We start from the raw sequence: 23,738 nt of genomic DNA, 5'->3' as shown, positions 1-23,738 counted from the left end.
TACAGAGTTGTAGTGCCTTTCTTAATGTAGATTGTAATGAACACTAGCTCTAGTGCTTTGCAGCAGTGCACTACACCTTTTCAGTGACTGCAAACCTCCGTAGTCTCCTGAATTCTCCTCCTTTCCCTCTCTGAAAGTTAGTCACTTTTCCAAATCATCAGGAACCTTCCCTAATCATCCTGACTTTTCCTTAGTCTCCGTTTTGGTGTTCTTAAAGAAGCTTTTCTTACTGCTCTTCACATCCCTTGTCAGTTTTCCCTCCAGCAGAAATTTTGCGTTTCGAATTCCGTCCTTGCATGCACGGGGAAAGCTTCTATACTCCTACCTGGTAGATTCTTCTTGCTTCTGACTATTGTATAGTTTCTTTTGCATTTGAGCTGTTAGAACAAAGGCACTCTCATCATTTAGAGATAGCCTTTATATTGTTTCAGCAGCAAGATATGTGATATGTATGGGAGCAAGTAAAAGGCTTTGCATGTAGGTGAGGCTAAAACTCCTTGAACTACAGTGAAGATGATCTTCAGGTTCAGAGTCAAACACTCTCATCCAACCTGTTGCTGACACGTGGGATGCGATCACTGAAAGATATACCATGGAGGACACATGAACCTATGTCAGATCAAATATCCATGGGGGAGCATTAAGCAGTCATCAGCTGTACAATGAAGGCTGACACTATGTCAAGTTTAAATGAACTTAAGACCTAATATGGGATATCACAATGATAATTAAGAGCAATGACAAAGGCCCCTGTGAGAGATCAAGGCAGCACTGCAGGCAACAACATCCATCTCTTCAGAATGGCACGGCGCTGCTGTAGAAAAGTGTCAGGTGGGCTACAAGCTCCTGTCTGAAAGAGCTTGACCAAAAACCTAATTTTTCTTTTTACTGGGGTAAAAACACAGTCCCACATAACAACTGAGAGAGAAACCATCCCTGACAGTTACAGCACAACGGTCTGCAATGACAACCAGTTAGACGGTCAGCTGCAATCACTCAGTCTAAAATGATTTCTCTTTCTTTGAACGGTTGTTTCTGTCCCTTATGGAATGACAGCTTCCAGAATCACAGTGTAGAATCATAGAATCATAGAATAGTTAGGGTTGGAAAGGACCTTAAGATCATCAAGTTCCATGAGCAAGGACACCTCGCACTAAACCGTATCACCCAAGGCCTCATCCAACTTGGCCTTGAACACTGCCAGGGACAAAGTGTTCACAACCTCCCTGGGCAACCTATTCCAGTGCCTCACCACCCTAACAGGAAAGAATTTCCTCCTCATATCCAATGTAGAATGAAGATGAACACAAAACAGTTAACGTGCTTATTCCTACTGGCAAAAGACCAGGAACAATGAGGAGGACAAAAATCTCAAGTTCTGTGTAGGATTGTGATTGGATGAGAGGCTTTGGTCAGTGAGCTGACCAGGACTTCATATCCTGTTGGATAAAAAAGTGCCTTTTATACTCTCAGGTGCCCAAAGTTCAGGTAGTCAGAGTTTGTTAGTTTAGGAACAGCTCTACAATGAATTGCTGAGCAGAGGAAAGGGCAGCACAGCTTTAGCTGACCTCTTTCTTGAGACAACCATTGTCAGACAAGGATGTGTGACAGAACTGTTTGTACTGCTTTGCACAGCTGCACTGGAAAGCAACAATTGATAGCTGTCCCTGATAGCCTTCCAACTGAAGGGAAGGTTTGCTTACTTTCTCTAGACCCCATGTCAAGCAGACTATACAAGACCTTCTGTGCGCTGATTCTATGCTGACAGCCTGTTCTGATCCAGTTCTTTATCTGCGCATGGGTAGATTCTGTTGCTTACAACTGGACTTGCATTAACTATCAGTTTGAGCACAGAAAACTAGAACTTCCGTCCTCTGGGAAGGAGTGCAGCATATCTTTCTCATGCTCTATCAAAGCAGAGCTTCTTATCCTTCCATGGCTTTGCTTATTTTGTGTGTGTTATGAACCTGAAAATCCAATTATTTGAGACAAAACATGTTTTTTTAAGAGAAACATGTAACAAAGTTCTGCATCAAACACATACAAAACTGTTGTGCAGGTCTGGAATGAGGACTCTACACAGAATTCAAATTCACCATGTATAAAAAAAACCAGCTCTGGGATGATTTTTATTCTATACTTCCTATGTGAAAACAATGATCACTGACAAAACTAAATATGTTTGTAGGTCCTAAAATACAGGCCACTTGTGACGATCAGGGCCTGTGACACGGGTCTGGACATTGATGTAATTCATGTACAATAAATTAAGGGAAGGAAAATCACGACTCCTCAGGAGAAGGGTTTGAGGGACACTTGGAGGGCAGATCTGATTTAAATGTACTAGCCAAGTCTTATATGGAAGACCAGTGTGGTAGAAATAGAAATAAACTCCTGTGAACACAAAGTGACCCTTAGCAAAAAAGGAATTAAGAGTGAAAGTTATGGCACGGATCTGAGGTTCACTATAAACAGTGTGAGAAAACAGATCATTAGATGTAGGCATATAGATTCATAGAATCATAGAATACTCCAAGTTGGGAGAGATTATCAAGCCCAACTCCCTGATCCTCATAGGATGATCTAAAATTAAACCATATGATTAAGAGCATTGTCCAGACATCCCTTGAACTCTGACAGCCTTGGTGCCATGACCCCCTCCCTGGGGACCCTGTTCCAGTGACTCACCACCGTCTCAGGGAAGAACCTTTTCCTAATGTCCAATCTGAGCTTTCCCTGACTCAGTTTCATTCCAGAACAGTCAGCTACTGGAACAACCTCCCCAGGGAAGTAGTGAATTCCCCAGCAATGGACACTTTTAAGGTTCAGCTGGGCAGCGTGCTGGGGCATTTTGTCTAGACTTTGCTTTTGCCAAGAAAGGTTGGACCAGATGATCCTTGAGGTCCCTTCCAAGCTGCTATTCTGTGATTCTATGATCTCCTTGTGTCCTCTCAGTGGTGACCAGAAAGAGGTGATCAGCACCTCCCCTTTTACTTGCCCCCTTGGAGAAGTTGTAGACTGTGATGGGGTCACCCCTTGGCCTTCTCTTCTCCCACCTGAACAAACCAAGAAACCTCAGCCACTCCCTGTAAGTCCTGTTCCGGAGGCCTTTCTCTATCTTGGTCACACTCAGTGCAGTAGTTTGCATGTCCTTATATTGTGGCACTCAAAACTACACACAGTAATTTAGGAGGGGTAACACTAGTGCAGCGTAGAGTGTGACAGTCACCTCCCTCAACCATCTGGCTATGCTTTTGGTTGTCATACACCAGCTTTTGTGCCCTACACTAACTTGCCACTGATCCAAACTTCCAGATCCTTTTCTGCAGGGCTGCTCTCCAGCCCCTTGTCTCCTAATTTGTATGTATTGCCAGAGTTGCCTTACCCCACATGGAGAATCCAGCACTTGCTCTGTTAAATTTCATGCAGTTTGCACAGCAATCTAGCCTATCCAGATTTCTCTGTAAGCTCTCTCTCTCCTGGGGGCAGTCCACAACTCCTCTTAGTTTGGTGTTGCCAGCTTATGCTCACTTTTGCATGTCCTCTCCAGCCTTTTTGTATTCAGCTTTGAAGGACTCCTGATAACCAGTATTTTTGTACATGAAGCTTAAAAGCAAAGGAAGCTGTGATACACTGCCTGTGACTCTCAGGGTCCAGGCACACTTCCTAGTATTTTATTACATGCAAGATATTCTTCTGGCCACGTAGCACTAGGAAGCACTTCTGCCTCACCCTATATCTGTGGTACCGCTAGACCTGCTGAGCTACACAAATGAAATGGGGATCCACTCTGCCAGTGGATACAAAAGAAGGAATGCGGGTACTTAAGCGTTCAGTGTCTTGGGACACTGGTACAATGAACCATTGAGTGAGAAACAGCCTGTTGTTATTCACCACTCTTAAGATGTATTAATGTGATGTGTTAATAAAAAGCATTTATTCATAACACCCAAAGGAGGCAATACACTGAACAAATAATAAAATAAAATAAAATAAAATAAATAAAATAAAATAAAATAAAGCTTGATTATATATGTCAGGTTTACTGTGGAAACACTTTGTCTTTACTGACCTGACCTTGTGTCTGCTCCAAAGAAATGGCTGACAGTTTTGGCCAGTTTTTTGGGATAACTCCCTTAGTAGTGAAGACTCTCAGGAGACAGAAATTATTCAGGATCATCTATTTGGCAACTCAGCCAAGGATAGAGCTTCTTGCCGAGAATTTTAATTAAGAAAAGCACCATATATCCTAGTTTCAGAAGGCTTGCTCACCCTTACAGTTACTCTCCCTTTGAAAGTAGGAGAGGTGAAAAAGGAGTTCAGCTGAACTACTGAGTCCCCCTAGCTGTACCCATGTGACATGGATAGGCTAAAACTGCCTCTACTGTCTCCCTCTCAAGGACATCTTTGAGGACGTCGTTATTCTCAGCTATGGTAGCACTGTCTTAATGCTTTAAAGTGTCTGAAAGCATCCCTTTGAGGCTGAATGTCTTCTCCAGTACCTGGATGGCTGATTGAGAAACAGTTCATTGCCTTAACACCAGGATGTTTCAAAGTGGCAGGACCAACTGGTCTACATTGGTTTCTATATTAACAGATATGAAAAGCTGAGTAGAATACATATACACAACACACTATCAGTGTTTGACCAGATGGTGGAGATTTTTGATTAACAACATACCTGGGAGACTCATTCTCTATTCCCTTTCTCCATCAGCATACTAACATTTGGTTTATACGTAGGGATAATGTTTTCTGAGAAGCACTTCTATCAGAAAAAGCAGACAAGATTTTTAAGCTTTGTTAAAGGCTGAAACAGTACAAGCAGTAGGCTTGACTTTAAGAGAAACAAAAAAAAAAAGAAAGGGAAGTGTTATTCTGTGCTTAAGTATAGATACATATCTGTCAGACTATCTGTGGGAAAACAAAAAACCCCAAGCAAAATCAAACCGAAACACTTGGCTGACATCTGTGGAGTACAGACCTAACAAAAAATAGTACTTCTAGTACAATCTTGTCTTGCTTAAGTCTTCAGACTGTCTTGGAGATAACAACTCATTAAAGAGAATGTAGGTTTCTATGGTACATTTATTTTCACAAAAGGAATCAGACTGTGGCAAAGAAAATTGCAGTGTTTAAGCTTTTGACAGTAGTACAGGAGCCTACTTCTTCTCCTTAACAGAGGTCACAGTCATGTCCCTATGCTCTGAAGAATTATGTTGCACTGACTTTGGAATCCCCCTGCCTTATTTTAAATCACATAGTACTTTACAGAGGTCAGAATGGTTTCTTCACTGTTTGTCCATTCTATTATTTCAACACAGCACAATAGCTTTTATACAGAACAAATGCTTTTATAACGCATATGTATTTGCTATTGTATATTATGATTGTCCTACAGACCATGAACACTCTTTTATCTGGATTTCACAATTCCTCTGTCATCTGCTAGGCTATTAAGTAACCCATGGAAGATCAGAGAGATACATTGCAAGTGCATACCACAAACATACTTGGAAGTTACTAGTTTTTTTCTTTCTCTGAGGCTTTGTTTTGCTATTACTCTCTGAGAACAAAATAGTTTGCTATGAAACCTTCACACTCATCAAAAGATCTTTCTTAAATATCCCAGCTTTTCAAAGAAATTTGCCTGCTTTTGACTTTCATCTCAACTGGTTTTCTTATAGGCACCCTTCTTTATTTGTCAGTAGAATAATAGGCCAAGTCCTGCTCTTACCTTTTGTCTAACATGGCTCAGCTTCATTTTTCACATTCAAAAGGATCAGTTGAAAGAGAGTTTTGATCAGTTAATACAACCATAATAATAATTTGACTAGTTATTGACAGACTGACTAATAACTACTCGTTATATTTTCTATCACCAAGGTTTTCACATTTTTTGTTTTCACTAACATCCCAGTACTTAGTTGCAAGTGAAGCTTAAAGGAACATGAGCATTGTTTCCTGCTCTTCAATCCACAAATCCTGATGTATTCTTGGAGAACACATTGTTATATGGAATAAAACCTAATATTTGCTATCCCTTCAATCAAAAAAGGGCCCATTGAAACTAAAATCTGACCTAATCCCATGAAATTATTTGTATGTTGTCAAAGGTCAAACTTCTGAAGAGCAGCAGCGGGTAGGTCACTATTCAGAATTGTATAAATTCCCAAGGGCTCAGCCAGTCTCCACATACAGCTAGAAAGCTGTATTGCCTTTGGTGCTGAAGCTCAAAAGGTAAGCATTTCTCTAGGAAAACTTACCTTCTCACTATATTATTCCTTTTTTATGCCTAAACTTAAGAAGAGAGCAATTATTGTGTTATGTTTGGTATCTGCAAGGACTGAATATTTACATGATACTCTCTAAAAATCTTCTCACCTGTGATTATGCAATTTTATTATGTGTAAAACCAAAGTATTTGTTTACAGATAACCTTTTACAAGTTTATTCTTTGCGCTTATTATTTTATGCTTAAAATACCTTATTTCTGAGCAGCTTACCCTCCTGTTCAGTATCTTTTAAGTTTGATTCTTGACAACCAACAATAAATTTGCTTGGTTGACCTCTGGTTCAACAAAGTCCACTGAGAGCAAAACTATGGCATTTAGTAAATATACTAGGTTTAGTTTAGCGTGAAATTTTGCTAACAATTGCATCTCTGGAAAATAAAGCTGGTGAACACTACGCAAGATAAAAGCTGTGTGGGTGTACAGACTTATGTTTCTACCATAATCTATAAATGTGAACTTGTATACAGAAAGGAAAATAAGAGAAATGTCTGTGACAGTGTACATTTATACCCATGAATATGGTCACTAAAAACCTTGGTAGAGTTTAATGCTCCAAAAGCAAACTTGAGATCCCAGCATTAAGCACCTATATAAAGGGCTGAATTTTGAAGGACATAAAACTCTCACAGTTTCTATAAATCACAGGTAAGAAACTAGATTCATGTTGACCTAGACCTTTATATAAGCACAGTTGCCACAGAGGACTTAACACTGCCTAGCACTTCTAGGAACCTCAGACAGAAACAAATACAAAATTTTGCTGGTCTATGCAAAAACAAGTATTCATTTAACAGTGCTGTATTGTGGTAGGCATTGCTATTTTATCATGTCTGCATTTCTATTCTATTTGAATGTCACTAGCAAAATTCAATTTCTGAGAAAGATTATACTGTAGTACTTATAAATACATTCAGGCAAAGCAAGCTATATCTGAAAGCACAGTATGGTGGAACATTAATTCTGTGCATCAGTCCCTCTCCTAGATTAGGTGACCTTAGACAAATTATATTGCCTGTCCATGCTTCCACTATTAAAACAAGGGTAAAGATACAAGCCTTTGAGGATCTACTGACTGGAAGCACTGTGTGAAAAATAGATATTTTACTGCACTTGTGTATTTTTAGAAAATAAAAACATCAACCAGCCTCTGCTTTTACTTGTAACTGTCCAAACCTAGAGTAAATCTACTGAAATTTGCACTTGAAATTTACAACTTTGCAAGTCTATCAAAGACAGATCATATTTTCTTGTTTTCATCAAGGTACTACAGAGTACCAAGGAATTCTAGCCTTCAGTGAATGAAAATAAGAACAGGCAATTGTTGTTTGTCTGCTTTAAAAAGGTAAACATAAATCACGTGCAGATTTTAGACTGCCGAGAAGCTGTACTGCCAAAAAAGCAACTGAATATAAATGTGACAGAAACAGATTTATGAGTATGGATTTTTTAACATGTATGAGAAATGAGCATAGCAATAGGTATGTTACCACAGAATGACTTCAAAACTACTTGTTTATATTTCATTGACTAAAAGCTATCATTAAAGTGCATTGTGCTGCATTTGTACAGTATTCCCTCCTTACATTGTCATTGTACTTCTGCTGTTTGCTTTAGGCAATACTGGTTTCACAATGGGATCCATAGGTGCAGCAAGCACAGAATTTTGTATTGATGTATTCAGGGAGCTGAGAGTCCAGCATGTCAACAAGAGCATCTTCTACTCACCCCTGAGCATCGTTTCAGCTCTGTCCATGGTCTACCTAGGTGCAAGAGAAAACACCAGGGCTCAGATAGATCAGGTGAGGTCTCAGTGAAACACTTAAACCTTCTTCCAGCTCAATAGAGCCATAGCAATAAATTATAGGACAACGTCCCTTGCATAGCCCAGAGGCTAAAAAATCTGGATCCGGATTTATCAAAAGCTGTGGCCACCTCTAACTCCCATAGCGTTAAACAAATGAATTAGCCAGAAATCTTGAAACTGGATTTAAATTTTATCATTGTTAGATGTAACATTCTCAAAGAGAACAACACATTCTAGTGTCCTTTGTATAGAGTAAGGAGAACAGATAAAGTCTCCAGGGAAGAGCCAGAACATGTGTTCAAACTGTAAAATATTTCACGTGAGTTTCCTATAGCTCTCACTTTCTTCACAGAGATTGCCTGGCTTGATACCTGGAAAAAAGTTAGTATTATTAATGGCACACACTGAAAGTGATTTATAGATGTTCAACAGAAAAAGAGATCATCTAAGCAGGGAACAGTAGGCCCAGCTATTCACAGAGGTTGCAGATGGATCGCACCTCTTGAGTCACCCAGATTCACAGTGAGCTAAGAGGTTTCCTTCAAGAATCATGTATTAATCTTAGTTGCATAACTTTTATTTTTGTCATACCTGTTATTTCAACTACTGTTATTTTCAATTACAGGTTGTTCCCTTTGATAAAATCACCGGGTTTGGAGACACTGTTGAACCTCAGGTACAGAAATAATTTCATCTCTTTCTCTATGTCACTTTCTCCTGTGAGCAAAATTTAGCAGATAAAACAGTCTCTTGCCGTTCCAATACCTCTCTGATGTGCAGCTGGTGTTCTGCATCCCCCAGTTTGGGAGAACACTTTGTTCATACAAATAGAGAGAGAAAGGAGGTATCTGAAGGGGGCCTATAGGGATGCTGGGGACGGACTCTTCATTAGGGACTGTAGTGATAGGACAAGGGGTAATGGGTTAAAACCTAAACAGGGGAAGTTTAGATTGGATATAAGGAGGAAATTCTCTCCTGTTAGGGTGGTGAGGCACTGGAATAGGTTGCGCAGGGAGGTTGTGAATGCTCCATCCCTGGTGGTGTTCAAGGACAGGTTGGACGAAGCCTTGGGTGATATGGTTTAGAGTGACGTGTCCCTGCCCATGGTAGGGAGGTTGGAACTTAAGGTCCTTTCCAACCCTAACAATTCTATGATTCTAAGAGAGGATTCAGAACAGGCATAGGATGAAACCCAGCACCATAATATTGAGCATATGAGGAAAATTATAGATATTTGCATGTATAGAAAAGGTAGCTGGTTAAATGGGACTGTCTGTGAATGAAGGAAAGCTCATCTGATCTGCTGAAGCTAGATAATGTAGCAGGCAATTAAAAGTTCCCCTGAGAGAGGTATGAGGAAATTACAGCATAAAAACAGCACAGAATTTTACACATTAGAAAAATACATCAGTTATAGCAACAAGATGTACAGGATGAACAACAGTTTTGTAAGCAGAAGTGTCTGAACTACTCTACTTATATAGTATAAAAAATATTCTAAGTACTAAGACTAGAATAACATAATCTATCTTTTTATTTGTATTCATGTATCCTTTCAGTGCGGCTCATCTCTAAGCGCCCACAATTCACTTAAAAACGTGTTCACTCAAATCACCCAAACAAAAGACAATTATTCGCTCAACCTTGCCAGTAGACTTTATGCTGAAGAGTCATACCCAATCCTACCGGTGAGTTGATCTAAGATCTGATCTGAGTGTATTTATTTCCGTTTCGAAGCTGTACCATTCTGCAATGCAAAAGCACTGTCAGAAGTTTAGGTTCTGCTAAAGAAATTTTATTCCGTATCGAAGGCAGGATTCACAACTTCTCTCTATCACAGCCCTAACCCTCTACAGTCTTAAAGAAACACATGCCTCGCTAAAAAGATGTTTGTGCAAAATACAATCATGATCCAATCCTGTCAAATTATAATTAATAAAGGTAACTTTAGTTGGAAAGAGTTAACTCCAACATTTTCTTAACAAACCTGAAAAATAACTTCAGGTTCTCAAAAATATTTCAAATTTTCCCTTTGAAAGGAACATTTAATTTGAAATTAGAGGAAAACACCATTGCAAAATAAGTTAAAAAGCTGGCAAAATGAATAAACCCCCATATTTCAACTGAAATTAATTCCATCTTTGATCAAGCTCAGTTCTGGAGAACATTTTTAAACATGTGAGCATATACTCTTGCTTGAAGTGATGAATATCAGCTCTTAAGAGGCTTTAGAACTAGAATCATGTCTTACTGATTGGCTTTAATAAGCATATTATTCATATCTCTTAATTTCAGTCTTGTATTTCACTTTCGCAAAATGCTTTGACATTCTGATCTAAAAACTGCTTATTCTTCCTTTGAAGGAATACTTACAATGTGTGAAGGAACTATATAATGGAGGCTTGGAAACTGTCAGCTTTCAAACAGCTGCAGATCAAGCCAGAGAGCTCATCAATTCTTGGGTTGAAAACCAGACTAACGGTAAGAGCAAGCCAAGTATCAGGATAGGTATTTTCCCTTCTATCACCACTTTTGAGCAGTATATGAGAATGCTTTGTCAGGAGACAAAACCCCCTAAACATCTCTCTCTGTCCTTCTCCTGGATAATAGCTCAGTTCCCAGATAAGGAACTATCATTTAATGTTATGGTGCTTTTTTTTCTTCTCAGAAACATCTCTTTTAGAGGACTCTTTATATCAGCAAACATAGATAAAAGATGCTGAATTTTAGCTGGAATGATAATATTCACAATCACACAGCCTCGGGTACGGTGTCACGCTTCGAAGCAGAAAACCAGGCCATAATTAACCTAGTAGTGGGAAAGGACTGAGGGAAGAGCTTGATGTGTACATGAGGACAGCAGAATAAAAAAGAACAAGTGTAAGAAGAAAACAGAGTGAAATTCTGGTTTCTTCCTTTCCTGCTACCTTCTTTATATAGTCATGTCCTTTCAAGTTTGGTTTGAAAAAAGAAGTATTTATATTTACTGTTTGGGTTGGAGACCATCCTGGGATAAACTATTCCAATGGTTCTTCCCATTGTCACAAAATATACAGTTTTACTCATTTTCTAACAAGTAAATCTCTGGATGTTAAAATCTTCCCTTATAATTCTTTACAGAGAGAGGAAACAACAGCTATTACCAACAGCAGCGAACAAATCAACCTCAGAAGTACAACATTACAGCTGCCCTATACCCTCCTCCCTACAAATTCTTTAGCCTTCATTTAACATTGTGATTGCCAAGTAAGACGTATTATACACAGATGTGTCGTATACATGTCTCTTTTCCCATGCCTTCTTAAAGGAATGATCAAAAATATCCTTCAGCCGAGCTCTGTGGATCCCCAGACTGAAATGGTCCTTGTCAATGCCATTTACTTCAAAGGACTGTGGGAGAAAGCATTTAAGGATGAAGAAACCCAGATAGTGCCTTTCAGAATTACTGAGGTACGTGGAGATACATCACCTTAGAGGTGTCTTCTAGAATTTATTAAGAGAATAGACAAGTTGTTATACAATCTTCCTGAACAAGAGCAATCAGTAGCTTTAATCATAAGTGCACATTTCTACATTCTAAGAATAATATTTGTGAAAACTATATTGTTTTGTTTTGCAGCAAGAAAACATACCCGTGAAGATGATGTATCAGTTTGGTTCATTTAAAGTGGCAGTGGTGGCTTCTGAGAAAATTAAGATCCTGGAGCTTCCATATGCCAGTGGGCAGCTGAGCATGCTGGTTCTGTTGCCTGATGAAGTCTCTGGCTTGGAGCAGGTATGGCCCTGGCAGTTGAGTGTCATAAAACCTTAAACACAGTGAAATTTAGGCTCTTCACAATAAAGCTATACTAAAACACTTCACCAGCACAGTTCTGAACACTAGCAGCATGGGATTGTTGCATAGAATCATGCAGTTGTCTCAACGGTCCTGCAATAGTTTGTGCTGAGCATGGAGTGCTTAAGGAATTACTTTAGTGGGTTAATTATTGGCCACTGCAGACAGATTCTTCTCAGCTAAGCAGCTGCTACTCTAGCAGCTTGAACTCCAAAGGTTTTGACATCTGCATTCCTGCATGCTGTGGAGCATCCTGGGAGGTTCGTGTTAGCTTTATGAGTTGCAATTACTGTTTGGTTTGGCAGTGCTCAACATGCTTCCTTCATAACTTCAAAAATTAAACTATCTAAATACTGAATATGAGAGGTACTGGAATAATTAAAGCAATTTCAGAAAGTAAAATGTATATTACATACTGTTGTTGATATGAACAGAATATGGGCACAGGATATTGTCATTAGCAGGGCCATAGTCCGAATATGAAAAGTTATGTAAGAAATGAGAGTGTATTGAAATGTTTGTACAGTAATTTAAAGAGGTTGAATTATAAAAATGAAGAGGTCTTTGAGCAAAGCTAAATGCCTCAGTAATAAATGATAGTTCATGTATTAGTGATTGGTTTCTATTAACACCTGGATACTTGAAGGCCTTAAATGTAGCTAGAGCTTACAATTCAAAGGCACAGAATGATCTTTGGAATATGTTTAACAAGAAAAGAAGATAAGCAGGGAAGAGCTTTAGGTGAAATTTGCTGAGTAGCCATCTCATTAATAAAATTAATTCACAGTGAGTCTATTAAAAATAGAAAGCAGGAAAGCAGGACAGAGAACAAAAAGCCATGGTTTGCTTTTCTGTCTTAGATACATTAATCTGTATATACCTAGAAATATGCCATGCTAAGAACAGTCAGTTTAAAAAGAAAAAATCCACCACTGGTACTGCATTGTCACAAAAGAAGTTGTGCTCTCATCACAGAGACATCATTTCCTTGTCTCCTTGCAGCTTGAGAATGCAATCACCTTTGAAAAACTTATGGAATGGACCAGTTCTGATTTAATGGAAGAGAGGAAAATAAAAGTGTTCTTCCCACGTGTGAAGATTGAGGAAAAATATAACCTCACAGCTGTCTTAGTGGCCTTGGGTATAACTGACCTGTTCAGCTCATCAGCCAATCTCTCTGGCATCTCTGCAGCAGAGAACCTGAAGATGTCTAAAGCTGTCCATGAGGCATCTGTAGAAATCTATGAAGCAGGCAGTGAGGTGGGAGGCTCATCAGAAGCTGGGATAGATGTTGCAAGTGACTCTGAAGAGTTTAGGGCTGACCACCCTTTCCTCTTCTTGATCAAGCACAACCCAACAAACAGCATCCTCTTCTTTGGCAGATGCTTTTCCCCTTAAAGCAAAGAAAGCTGAAAGAATTTCTGTCCCTCACAGCAAGACCCAAAGCACTGCAGTATCAAGGGTAAAAAGAAATGCATACTCTCTCTTTCACCCATATTTTCTGAAACCAGAAGCTTTTCTTTATTCAGAAAAAAGAAAAAAGCTAAATCAGAGAAATTATGCCAAGAAAACAGAGGCCCTTTGCCTTTCCTTTCTGCAAGTAATATTATCTACTCATAGATGAAGAGTTAAGTGAATGAAATTTGGACCCAAAGAAAGAATGAGAATGAACAGAGATGTTTGTGGTGCAAGTTAACAGTAGTAGTGCCAAATCATCACACTGAAACAACACAGCCACAATTTGTCAGCAGAAGTCTTATGGGGAAAAAAACCAAAACATAGCATTCTAACCAAGCCAGGTTTCTCTATGGAGGCTTCATCATGACTACTCTGGAACTAGTCACTCAAAAGCACCCAGATTAAACTCTAAACTAGCACCAACCATTCCTACTCCATTCGTACTGTGACACAGCAATTGCTTTCTCTTCATGCTCCTGATACTGCAAGGCTCTTTCTCCCTTTCTAAAGATGCATTACATAAATCTTGTAATTCATATTTCTCCTTAAATCTTTTTGGCTCAATCGTCATGACCAAATATGGCATTTTCCTATTCAAATTGTGTTCCGTGTATCCATATATAAAGGGTCTTGCAGATGTACTCTGTTGCTCCTTTGATCATAATAAAAACATGTTTAAGCACATGCATTTCATTTGGAGTACTTCAAGTGCACTCAAGTTGGGGTAATCCTGGTTAAGCATATAAGCTGAAGGAAAAGAGGCTGGAGAGCAGTCCTACAAAAAGAAATCTGGGGGGGTGGGTTGATAGCAAGTTCAATATGAGCCAACAGTGTGCCCTGGCAGCCAAAATGGCCAACCATCCCCTGGAGTGAATCAAGCACAGCATAGCCAGTCAGTCAAGGGAGGTAATTGTCACACTCCACACTGCACTAGTGTTACCCCCACCTAAAGTACTGTGTGTAGTTTTGGGTACCTCAATATAAGAAAGAGCATCTGAGGTTTCTTGGTTTGTTCAGGTGGGAGAAGAGAAGGCCGAGGGGTGACCCCATCACAGTCTACAGCTTCTCCAGGAGGGGCAAGTAAAAGGGGAGGTGCTGATCACCTCTCTCTGGTCACCACTGAGAGGACACAAGGAGATCATGGAATCACAGAATAGCAGCTTGGAAGGGACCTCAAGGATCATCTGGTCCAACCTTTCTTGGCAAAAGCAAAGTCTAGACAAAATGCCCCAGCACGCTGCCCAGCTGAACCTTAAAAGTGTCCATTGCTGGGGAATTCACTACTTCCCTGGGGAGGTTGTTCCAGTAGCTGATTGTTCTGGAATGAAACTGAGTCAGGGAAAGCTCAGATTGGACATTAGGAAAAGGTTCTTCCCTGAGACAGTGGTGAGTCACTGGAACAGGGTCCCCAGGGAGGGGGTCATGGCACCAAGGCTGTCAGAGTTCAAGGGATGTCTGGACAACGCTCTTAATCATAAGGTTTAATTTTAGATAGTTCTACGAGGATCAGGGAGTTGAGCTTGATAATCTGTATGGGTCCCTTTCAACTTGACTTATTCTATGACTTTTGTCAGAGTTGGCTCATTGCTTCAGAGAGAGATGAGGAATGAGAATCTGTCCTAAATCTTGGTGAAGACACAATGTTGAGACCAACTTTTCTGCCAGGAAGGGATCCGTATAACTGGACCATATCAGGACCCATATAACCTCATGCATTCAATCCAAACTAGTCAGATATAACACTTCCAGCACAAACCATGATTCATTCAGTCTCTCTGAAACAAGAGGTGATAAGCACTTTGGAAGGCAGCTGCATACGTGCAGAATCTACATCCTTCTGAGACACAGCACTGCCTTAGGGAACACATGTGACTGGGAAATGGGAAGGAATTTTCTAACTATCTTTGTGGTGTTTATAAAGCTTTATAGGTTCTTACTTTGTAACTGAAGAGAATAATCAGGCTAAGAGAAGCAATGGTTATGGCAAGTTGTAGTTTCTCTCTAACAAATTATTCTTCCCTTTGTCACCGGAGCAAGAAAGGAAACAGATCTGTGAGAACTGTCACAGAGAAGTACCAGAAGAGTGAAAGGTTTTTAGGGATTAAGTTACTGTAAGAAAGCTGTGTTATTTCCTGACTCCAGTATGCACAGCACAGTACTAGTGCTAGGTGGTCTGATGGAAGGTTCTACTTATTTTAGTTCCAAGATGACACATATTTTGGCAGGACTTTGGGAGCATAGCTTGCTGGTAGCAAATATGATCTTGCGAAAGAAAGAATATAACATGATACTACCTTCATTGGTGTACAAATAGTTCAAATAATTTCCTTCACTTTCCTGTATATTTGTCGATTGCTGGTCAGATGTCAAATGGGAAAATTTATCACAGGAGAGCTAACATGTTTACTTTTGCCCTGGACTTTCTGTTGCTGTGGTCATGGAAATAGGGCACCTAAAATCATCGGGACACTTAATTTTCAGTAGCTTTGTTCTAAAACTGCACTATCTCTTGGTTGTTGTAGTTCTTATCAATTAAAACCTACTTCTTCACAATTGGAAGATACAAAGAAATATATCTGCTCCTGTATGTAGACAGACAGATTCAGTGCTGCTTCGTGATTTCTGCTGACTTCTCCCATCAGCACAAAATGAGTAGTCCTATCTCCTCCTCAGCAGTCACCTGCTTAACCAGCTGTGCAGTCCATCCATCTCTAGTACACAAATGAAAAATACCAAACCAAACCAGCCTCATGTTTTCTCAGTCCTTTGTTTTCAGAGACTGAAAGCTTTGAAACTGTTCTGGGAGTTGGCAAATCACCAACTCACTAATGAATGGATGCTGGCGTCCTCAAATCTCAGGCAGATAAATATTTGTCTAACAGCTAAAGACTTCAACAGCTTCCACACCTGAGGCACTGTAGCTTCTGTAACAGCAGGTCTGACCTAAAGAACAGGCTTCTTAAGGACAAGTCTGGATATAGCCCCAGGTTGGGTGGCAGATAACAGACCTCCATCACCCTACAAGGAAGAAGTCCTCTCCTTTATGCCAACAGAGAAGGCTACAACTTTTTCTCTCCATCTCCAAACAATCAAATTAATTGGAACCACGTCCCAGAGACTTTGGCTCTCTGCTGCATCACAAAGTACAGATGGATTACCCTTTCTTTTACCCTCAGTATGTCTTTCAGCAGTAGTATGGAAGAAGGCTCAGGCTTACAGCTTTAGGACCTGTCATAAGAGGCTTTTACTGATTTACCACCACGCTCCATGAACGTTTGTAATTTCACACATGTAGAGGCACAACTAATTCAAGGAATCAGTAAGTTTTGCAGATACAAGACCACACTTGTTTGTTTGCCTGCAGTCTTACGATGGGAAGGTAATTCATGCAATGAATTTCCATAGAGATGACAGAATTTGACCCTAGGGCCCTACTATTTATTCCAGTCCTAATTCTTCTAATTACTTACATAAAAATGCAAGTAATATTGTTCAGTTGAAAAAAGTCAGTTACTTGCAAAACTCCTGAAGTTCACAGAGTCAGTGAGTAACTTCAGTTGGAATGGGCAGCTGATAGTCATCGGGTCCTAGCTTCTGATATATACCAGGTTGCTCAGGGCCTTTCCCAGTCAGATGTTGCATATCTGCAAGGGTGGAGAATTCGCAATGCTCTGATTAATTTCATTTGAATCATGAATCCAAACCTTGCTAATATAGAAGTAGTATAAGCCATTCAGCCAGCTTAGCTTTTCTCTCACTCAATGAGAGTTGGCCACATGTGAGAATGAGTCCCACAAATTTCTTCAACCTTGATTCTCCCATGGTTAGACCACAAAGCTCTCAGTGTCATTCATCACTTTTCATGCTCTTGGAGCCAAAGATTTATCTCTGTAAATCTCAAGTAGTGCTTAATCACTTTGTGAACAGCAAATTCCTAGGATAGTCAGGAGCAATGGTGAGATAATACATAGGTAGCTTCATGGTACATGTTTTCAGTCCCAGTCTCATAATTTATACTTTGTCTCTATTTTATTATATGTGAATATCAATGGGCTATCATTTGTACCTGGCCTCCCTTTATATCACTTTATACTCTTAAACATCACAAGATAAAGACATTAATACTATACAGTCTTAACCCTCCTGTGACCAAGTAACCACAATTGCAGGCTACTCCTGGAAAAAAGAGATACCAAACTAATTATAAGCTTTGATTTTTTTCAACTCAGACAGCACTTTCCTAATTTTTCTAAATGCTAGCAATAGCAACCCACAGTCTAAAATCAGTGCAGGCAAACAATGAACTTCTATTTGTGGCACCTTAGAGACAAGGAAATCCTTACAGTGGAAGGTGTCTTCTTAGTCACACAGGTAAAATTCCAGTGTTGTGGATCTGATAAGAGGTCCTAAGGGAGAATAGTGAGGTGTCAGATTCATCCCTGTAAAAAAGGCATAGATATAGCAACTAAAGGTGAATAAAGGGGGAGGAGGAGGAATCATTAAACTTCACAAGGCTGTGTGTAAGAGCAATTTCTCTTTCCTCTTTTCTTCTTTTCTTGTTCATTCTCCCCATCTCCCTTGGGCACCTTGAGACCTGACATCCTTTTACATGGTTCAAGTTAGCAAGCTTTTCGTAACAATGACCAAGTAGAAATTAATGACATGAACATTACAGGTAAGACAAGGTGATATCATATTCCTTTCTGCCGTCAAACAGAATTTTGTCTGAGACAGTTTCATTACTATCCAGTAGCTCACTTCCCCCAAGACACTGACTATCCCTACCCTCACCATATCCTCCTATATCTTCCTTGCCCTTCAGCAATCTCTATCTGCTCCTTGGGGCAGTAAGGGAAGGGGGCAGGGCTGGAGTCAAGCCTTGTTTCTAAGAGGAGAAATGTCAGGGAGAGAAAGGTTTAGGACTAAGGAGGAAAGTGGGAGTGTTGCCACTCCTACTGCCTAGAGGGATCACCTGCCACGCGGTAAGGCTGCGTCAGCTTCAGAGTCCAAACTGAATCTCAGCTGCACCTGCAGGAGGTGGGGTGAAGGCCCATTCTTCCAGCCACAGAGAGCAGCTGCTCTGACTCTTCTTACACATACTCTAAGTTTCTTTAGCCCGATGTTGCATCTGTACTGCTGAATTCAAATTAGTCTTAGTCTATGGCTTGGTCTGTACATGTTCCCAGACAACAAATTGGCAACCACAGAAGCAAAAGTTATAAAGACAGCCGTGGAAGATAAAGCCAAAGCTTCAGAATATGAAGGGAGACAAATCAAGAAGAGAAGTCTAAAGCAGCTGAAAAGGACAATTGCTCTAGTTTTAAACTACACAAAGAGAGTTCAGCTTTTGGCTTTGAAAGAGCTAAAAGAGCCACAAATACCAGTCCAGAAGACAATGGAGCTATGAAGATCTGCATACAGCTGAAACATAACTGAAAAGGGCAGCTCCAAAGAGCTTGGAAATGCTGCGGTAAAGAAGAGCAGATGATCTTCAGGGTATTTTAAAAGAAAGTCCTCAGTTCAATACCATGCAGGTTCACACTACTGTATCCCTCACAAAAGCTTGAGGAACAAAATCAAAACTTTCCATTTCGTTCTGTCTGAGAGCAGAAAGGAACATGTTATTATCTTGTCTTACCTGTCATGTATCTTGTCATTTATTTCTACTTGGTCACCGTTATGACCTCGCTTGCTAACTTGAACCTTGTAAAAGGATGTCAGGTCTCAAGAGACTGAGCTCTTTCGTGCAACAGGCAGAGAACACAAGAAATGGCAAGATGAAGGGGGCATATAGGGATGCTGGGGATGGACTCTTCATTAGGGACTGTAGTGGTAGGGCAAGGGGTAATGGGTTAAAACTTAAACAGGGGAAGTTTAGATTGGATATAAGGAGGAAATTCTCTCCTGTTAGGGTGGTGAGGCACTGGAATAGGTTGTCCAGGGAGGTTGTGAATGCTCCATCCCTGGAGGTGTTCAAGGCCAGGCTGGATGAGGCTTTGGGTGATATGGTTTAGAGCAAGGTGTCCCTGCCCATGGCAGGGGGGTTGGAACTTGATGATCTTAAGGTCCTTTCCAACCCTAACTGTTCTATGATTCTATGTAAGAATCTTGCAGTGGCAAAGATATTGATAAGACATGCTCAAATAATGCTAATGACACCCCAGCTCACACAGGGTCCTTGTCAGTCTGATGGGGAAATTTCATTCCAAGCCCCTATTTGGGAGTTACTCTCTTCCAGGACAGTGGCTTACTGCCTTTGTATGTGCACTTAACTAGGTGGTTCAGATCAGTCTCAAGGATAGCCTGAAAAGCATAAAATTACAGAGTCAGCAGGTGCTAAGCAGCTCATTGAACAGCTAAAATATCCAGTACACTTCCAGAAGCAAGTACTGGGGAAATCCTCCTGATTAAACTTCTGAAAATACCAACTGCCCTGTGAAATCCATGGTCATTCCACCAGGCAAGAATATTTGCAGCAGTGATGTACGAAAAAAAGAGCAAATGTTTAAATGGGTTTCTTGAAAGAGAGCACTTCTTCTATACCCTGCTCTTGCACATCAGCACAAGGCTCCTGCTTAGGATGCACTTTTGTTTAGAAGTGCGGTTTGAAGATACATTGACTTGATATTCACATTATTCATCCCACAACATGGCACATCTTGCACTATAGCACTGCAGCCTGGGAAACTCCCAGTAACGCAAAGCAGGAATCAGCTTTCTGATTCAGTAGTTGCGCAGCTGACGTACAGTTACACCCTTTGAGAGATTTCTTTAGAAAAATCACAAGTTTCAGCTAAAGTGCATACAATGTCATTACTCACAATGCAGTACTGTGTATCACGATTGAGAAATTCCGGCCACTTTTCATACTTTTGGTGTTAGCCTCGGATGCTTTATAAATGCTCACCACCTGCGTCATTCAAAGGAAAGCTGCACCCTTGTGCATGTGAAAACCGGGTGTGTATTCATTAACAGATAAACTCTTTTCAGATATAGAGATCAGTCCTTTCTCAGAAGTGTTGCACTTCTTAACAGAAGCAGAGCAAGCACTACCTTTATTAATTACAGTGTCTAAGCCAAAGCATGTAGAAATAATAGTAGAGTATGATGAATTGAGCCAATACTGTCAAATTTCACCACACCTTTGCTTTCTGCAGGTGTGGAGCCAAATGCCTCAATAATATTTATACAGGAACCTCACCACACCCTCTGGAAACTCATATGGTTTTAAATACTGCTAGAATATGTCAGCAAGGATTGCTTGGCAAGGGAATGCTTGCAAACTTACTCGTAGGAGGTACACAACAGATAGATATCTACTCTGTTTCAAAATAAAGACACGTGTATTCTCAACCAAAGCCTTAAAAGGAAAAAAGATATCCAAAGAACTAACCTCGCAAAAACTATTTGGGATTTCAGGGTGGTACAAACTTACCCTAAATAAACATCTGTTATAGCACAAACCAAAATCTGTTATAACCAGTCAAGGTGATGCATAGAACTTATTAATGTTCTCTTTTTTGAGCTGACAAGGTTAGGAAAAGCTCATGCCATGCTCTCAATTACATTATGACAGAGGCATCACCCAGAAGAGAGTCCTCCTCAGCACAGGAAGGTATCTAGTCACTCACTGACCTTACTAGTTTCTCAGTTGCTGTGCCCCTTACAGTTTTTAACTTTAAATCACACAGAGATCTAGAGAAAAATATATCAGGGATTAATTTAATCAGGGACTAAAATATTCTCAGATTTCAAAGCCTTTCTCCTCCCTGTTGTTGTATCTCTGAAGTCCTTTTAAGGGTTTTGGGACATTTAAATCCTTTCATGTTTATAAACTATTGGCCTGTTCTGGCTGAGCCAAAAAACTGAATAGAGTGCTCTGCTGATTGAACCAGGAATTCTTCCTTCCTGGATAAACAAACAGTGCTTATACTGGTAAAAAAAATAATTTGAAGATGTCAGGGAAACTGAAGATTCAACGGTTTCTTCAAACATCACTTCTTCCTTTGATCTACCTAAATATAGAATATGCTAGTTTTGATTTAAATCAGATTTTCAAAAGCTATACAGAATTGATAGCTAAATATGCTACCAATGAACGTGAAAACCAGCCATGGAAAGTCGTATCCTAAAATGGTGTGTGAAAGCAGAACCTACCATTTTTCTGTGACAGAAAGCCTTTCTCTCAAGACCCTCAAGAGCCTTTATAGAGCACTTGATTGTATTCTGTTCAGGCGTCGAGCATTTCATTTACTCGTCAATCTAAGTGTGCTAATGTACAGGACAGCACACTGTGTAAGAAAGTCACAGTGAGTTGTGCTAATTTATACTGTAACTGGAGGAAAACAAAATGCATTTATATACCTGGGATCTAGCCACGGCATTGATGTCCTGCCAGTATTTGTCCTGACCAAATATAAATGTGAATGGCTACAGTAAGAGAGCCCACAGGTTTACTTCCCTCAGGAATGGTACTGTTAATACAAATATAAGTCTTCTAGTGTGCTGATGTGTTGACTTAGTATGGAGTGGGAGTGAGAGTACCGCTGCTCCTGAGTCAGAAGTATCACCACCCATTGAATTGAGTCCTCTGGTAGTGTTACTTTAAAAGGACATTGGAAAACGTTATCAATTCATCACGTTGATTTAGCATATGATGTCCTTTGAGACTAGTATAATTTTAGTCACACAGTATGCTTTTTTGTTTTTTGCTAATAACCAGCCATGCCATTCAAAAAGTGTTTTAAAAAGGAAGCTTTAAGATCCTGTACAAAGGCACAAGCTGCTCATTCCCTCTAACCCAGCATTTCTGCATAAGCAGAACACCTCAGCCACTTCTTGTAAAGCAGTAAGCAATATTGTAAATTAACAAATCAAATTCACCCATTTTAAAACCAGAAAACCCACAGTAATTGCTCTAAGGGATAAAATCTATACAGTATTCTCTATCATTCATTCAACAGTGTGGCTAAATATGAAAAGATTACTCAAATCATTTAGGCTTTGGGAATCACTTAAGGCCAATGTAAACAGATTACAACTTTCCCAGGCACAATGGAAGCAATTAATTATGCAGTGAACACCTCTCCTACACTATGTTGCTCTCTGAAAAACCTAACAAACAGATGCATCTAATTATAAATCACACTGAAACCTGCTGGTCTTGTGTATCTACGATTTCAAAAGACCCAAGGGGCAGGAAAACACCATCTGATTAAAGTCGTGCAGTTCTTCACAGGTAGAAAAGCAACTTCAACAAAGCCTTTGGTTCCCAAATTATATTGATGCAGAAGGGTCACCATTGGCAAGGGACTCTTTGCAGTTGCACCTGCCTATGTCCAACACCAAATTTTGCAGGTACTCCCATGACTCATTCCTTATTACAAGGTCCTCTGTGCTAGCCACTGAGATTATGGTTTTAGCCCACATTAAATGTATGCTTATAGGCAGAAGAAAGGTCTCAGAAAGCAGTTTATGCCAAGAAGATAGAATTAGTGAGTCTTGCTCAGCGTCAAGGAAGCAGCTGTGGAGAGATAAGTACCTCCTAATGAGGACTTCAAGCTGGTATTATCAACAGTGCAGAGAGGTAAGGAATGAAGTAAAGGGCAAGGGTAGGAATACACAGGGGTTTTCTAAGTTAGGGGTTAGAGAGGGGATGGACAGCTACAATAGAGACAACAGAGGGAAGGACAGCATGACTGCAAGGAGAATCAGGGAAGGAGGTGTTTTAGTAGCCAGGACAAGGAAAAAACAAAAAAGAATTTGTCAGAATATCCATTTATGGAATGGAAAATAAGGAATAGCTCTCTGAAGTGCTACACTGGTCAAACAGCAGTTTTCAGATTAGGGTGGGGAAACAAGCAGAAGAGAAACGAAGTAAAACCTAAGACCCACACCAAGTTCTAGTTACCAGCGATTAAGAAAAGCAAATGTCCTGCGCCTGTTTCTCAACCTTCACTATCCCACAGTGACATTTCCCTGGTTGTACAGTCTTAGAATCCTCTGAGATTAACAAAATTCATTTTTCTAAAATAGAAACTCACCAGAAGCGACAAATAGCTTCTCAATACGAAACAGACAATAGAAAAACTCAAATATAAGAAGTCACTGTCTTCTCTCTGTCTGTTCAGTTAATGTGTCTAATTTCAATTAGATGAATCATAAAACAAGTATGTCAGCAACTGCAAATTTAAAACCCTCCAAACCACACAAAAAAAAAACCAACAAAAAAGTTGTTTGAAGTAGTGTGGGTTCGAGCTGTTTCTAGCCTGTTGCCAGAAAGGTGTTTATAGAAATACTTGTGCAGTCAGTTTTGTAAGTTTCTTGTATGGTATCATTCTCACCA

At 40.0% G+C, this 23,738-nt stretch overlaps 1 protein-coding gene across 1 annotated transcript; it reads left to right on the top strand.

Moving 5' to 3' along the window:
- The first annotated feature begins 5,834 nt into the window (after positions 1-5,834).
- LOC133208624 (ovalbumin-like) lies at positions 5,835-13,678 on the top strand. The gene is made up of 8 exons (XM_061346635.1): positions 5,835-6,240; positions 7,911-8,095; positions 8,726-8,776; positions 9,660-9,788; positions 10,464-10,581; positions 11,408-11,550; positions 11,720-11,875; positions 12,938-13,678. Exons 2-8 carry the CDS (start codon positions 7,928-7,930, stop codon positions 13,331-13,333), a joined length of 1,161 nt encoding a protein of 386 aa, XP_061202619.1. The 5' UTR covers positions 5,835-6,240; positions 7,911-7,927; the 3' UTR covers positions 13,334-13,678.
- The last annotated feature ends 10,060 nt before the right edge of the window (positions 13,679-23,738 follow it).

This window comes from Neopsephotus bourkii, unplaced genomic scaffold (genome assembly GCF_033783945.1).
Source record: "Neopsephotus bourkii isolate Nb327-2 ecotype Australia unplaced genomic scaffold, CSIRO-AGI_Nbou_v1 NB_272, whole genome shotgun sequence".
Classification (NCBI taxonomy): Eukaryota; Metazoa; Chordata; class Aves; order Psittaciformes; family Psittacidae; genus Neopsephotus; species Neopsephotus bourkii.
The sequence above is the reverse complement of the archived record's forward strand: the minus strand, read 5'-3'. Positions and strand labels throughout refer to the sequence as shown.

Bases quoted from the DNA above. Each gene is read 5' to 3' on its own strand.
- LOC133208624 (XM_061346635.1), top strand. From the start codon at position 7,928: ATGGGATCCATAGGTGCAGCAAGCACAGAATTTTGTATTGATGTATTC. The intron at 8,777-9,659 runs GTACAGAAATAA...GTATCCTTTCAG, and splicing joins GAGACACTGTTGAACCTCAG to TGCGGCTCATCTCTAAGCGC. The intron at 9,789-10,463 runs GTGAGTTGATCT...CTTCCTTTGAAG, and splicing joins AGTCATACCCAATCCTACCG to GAATACTTACAATGTGTGAA.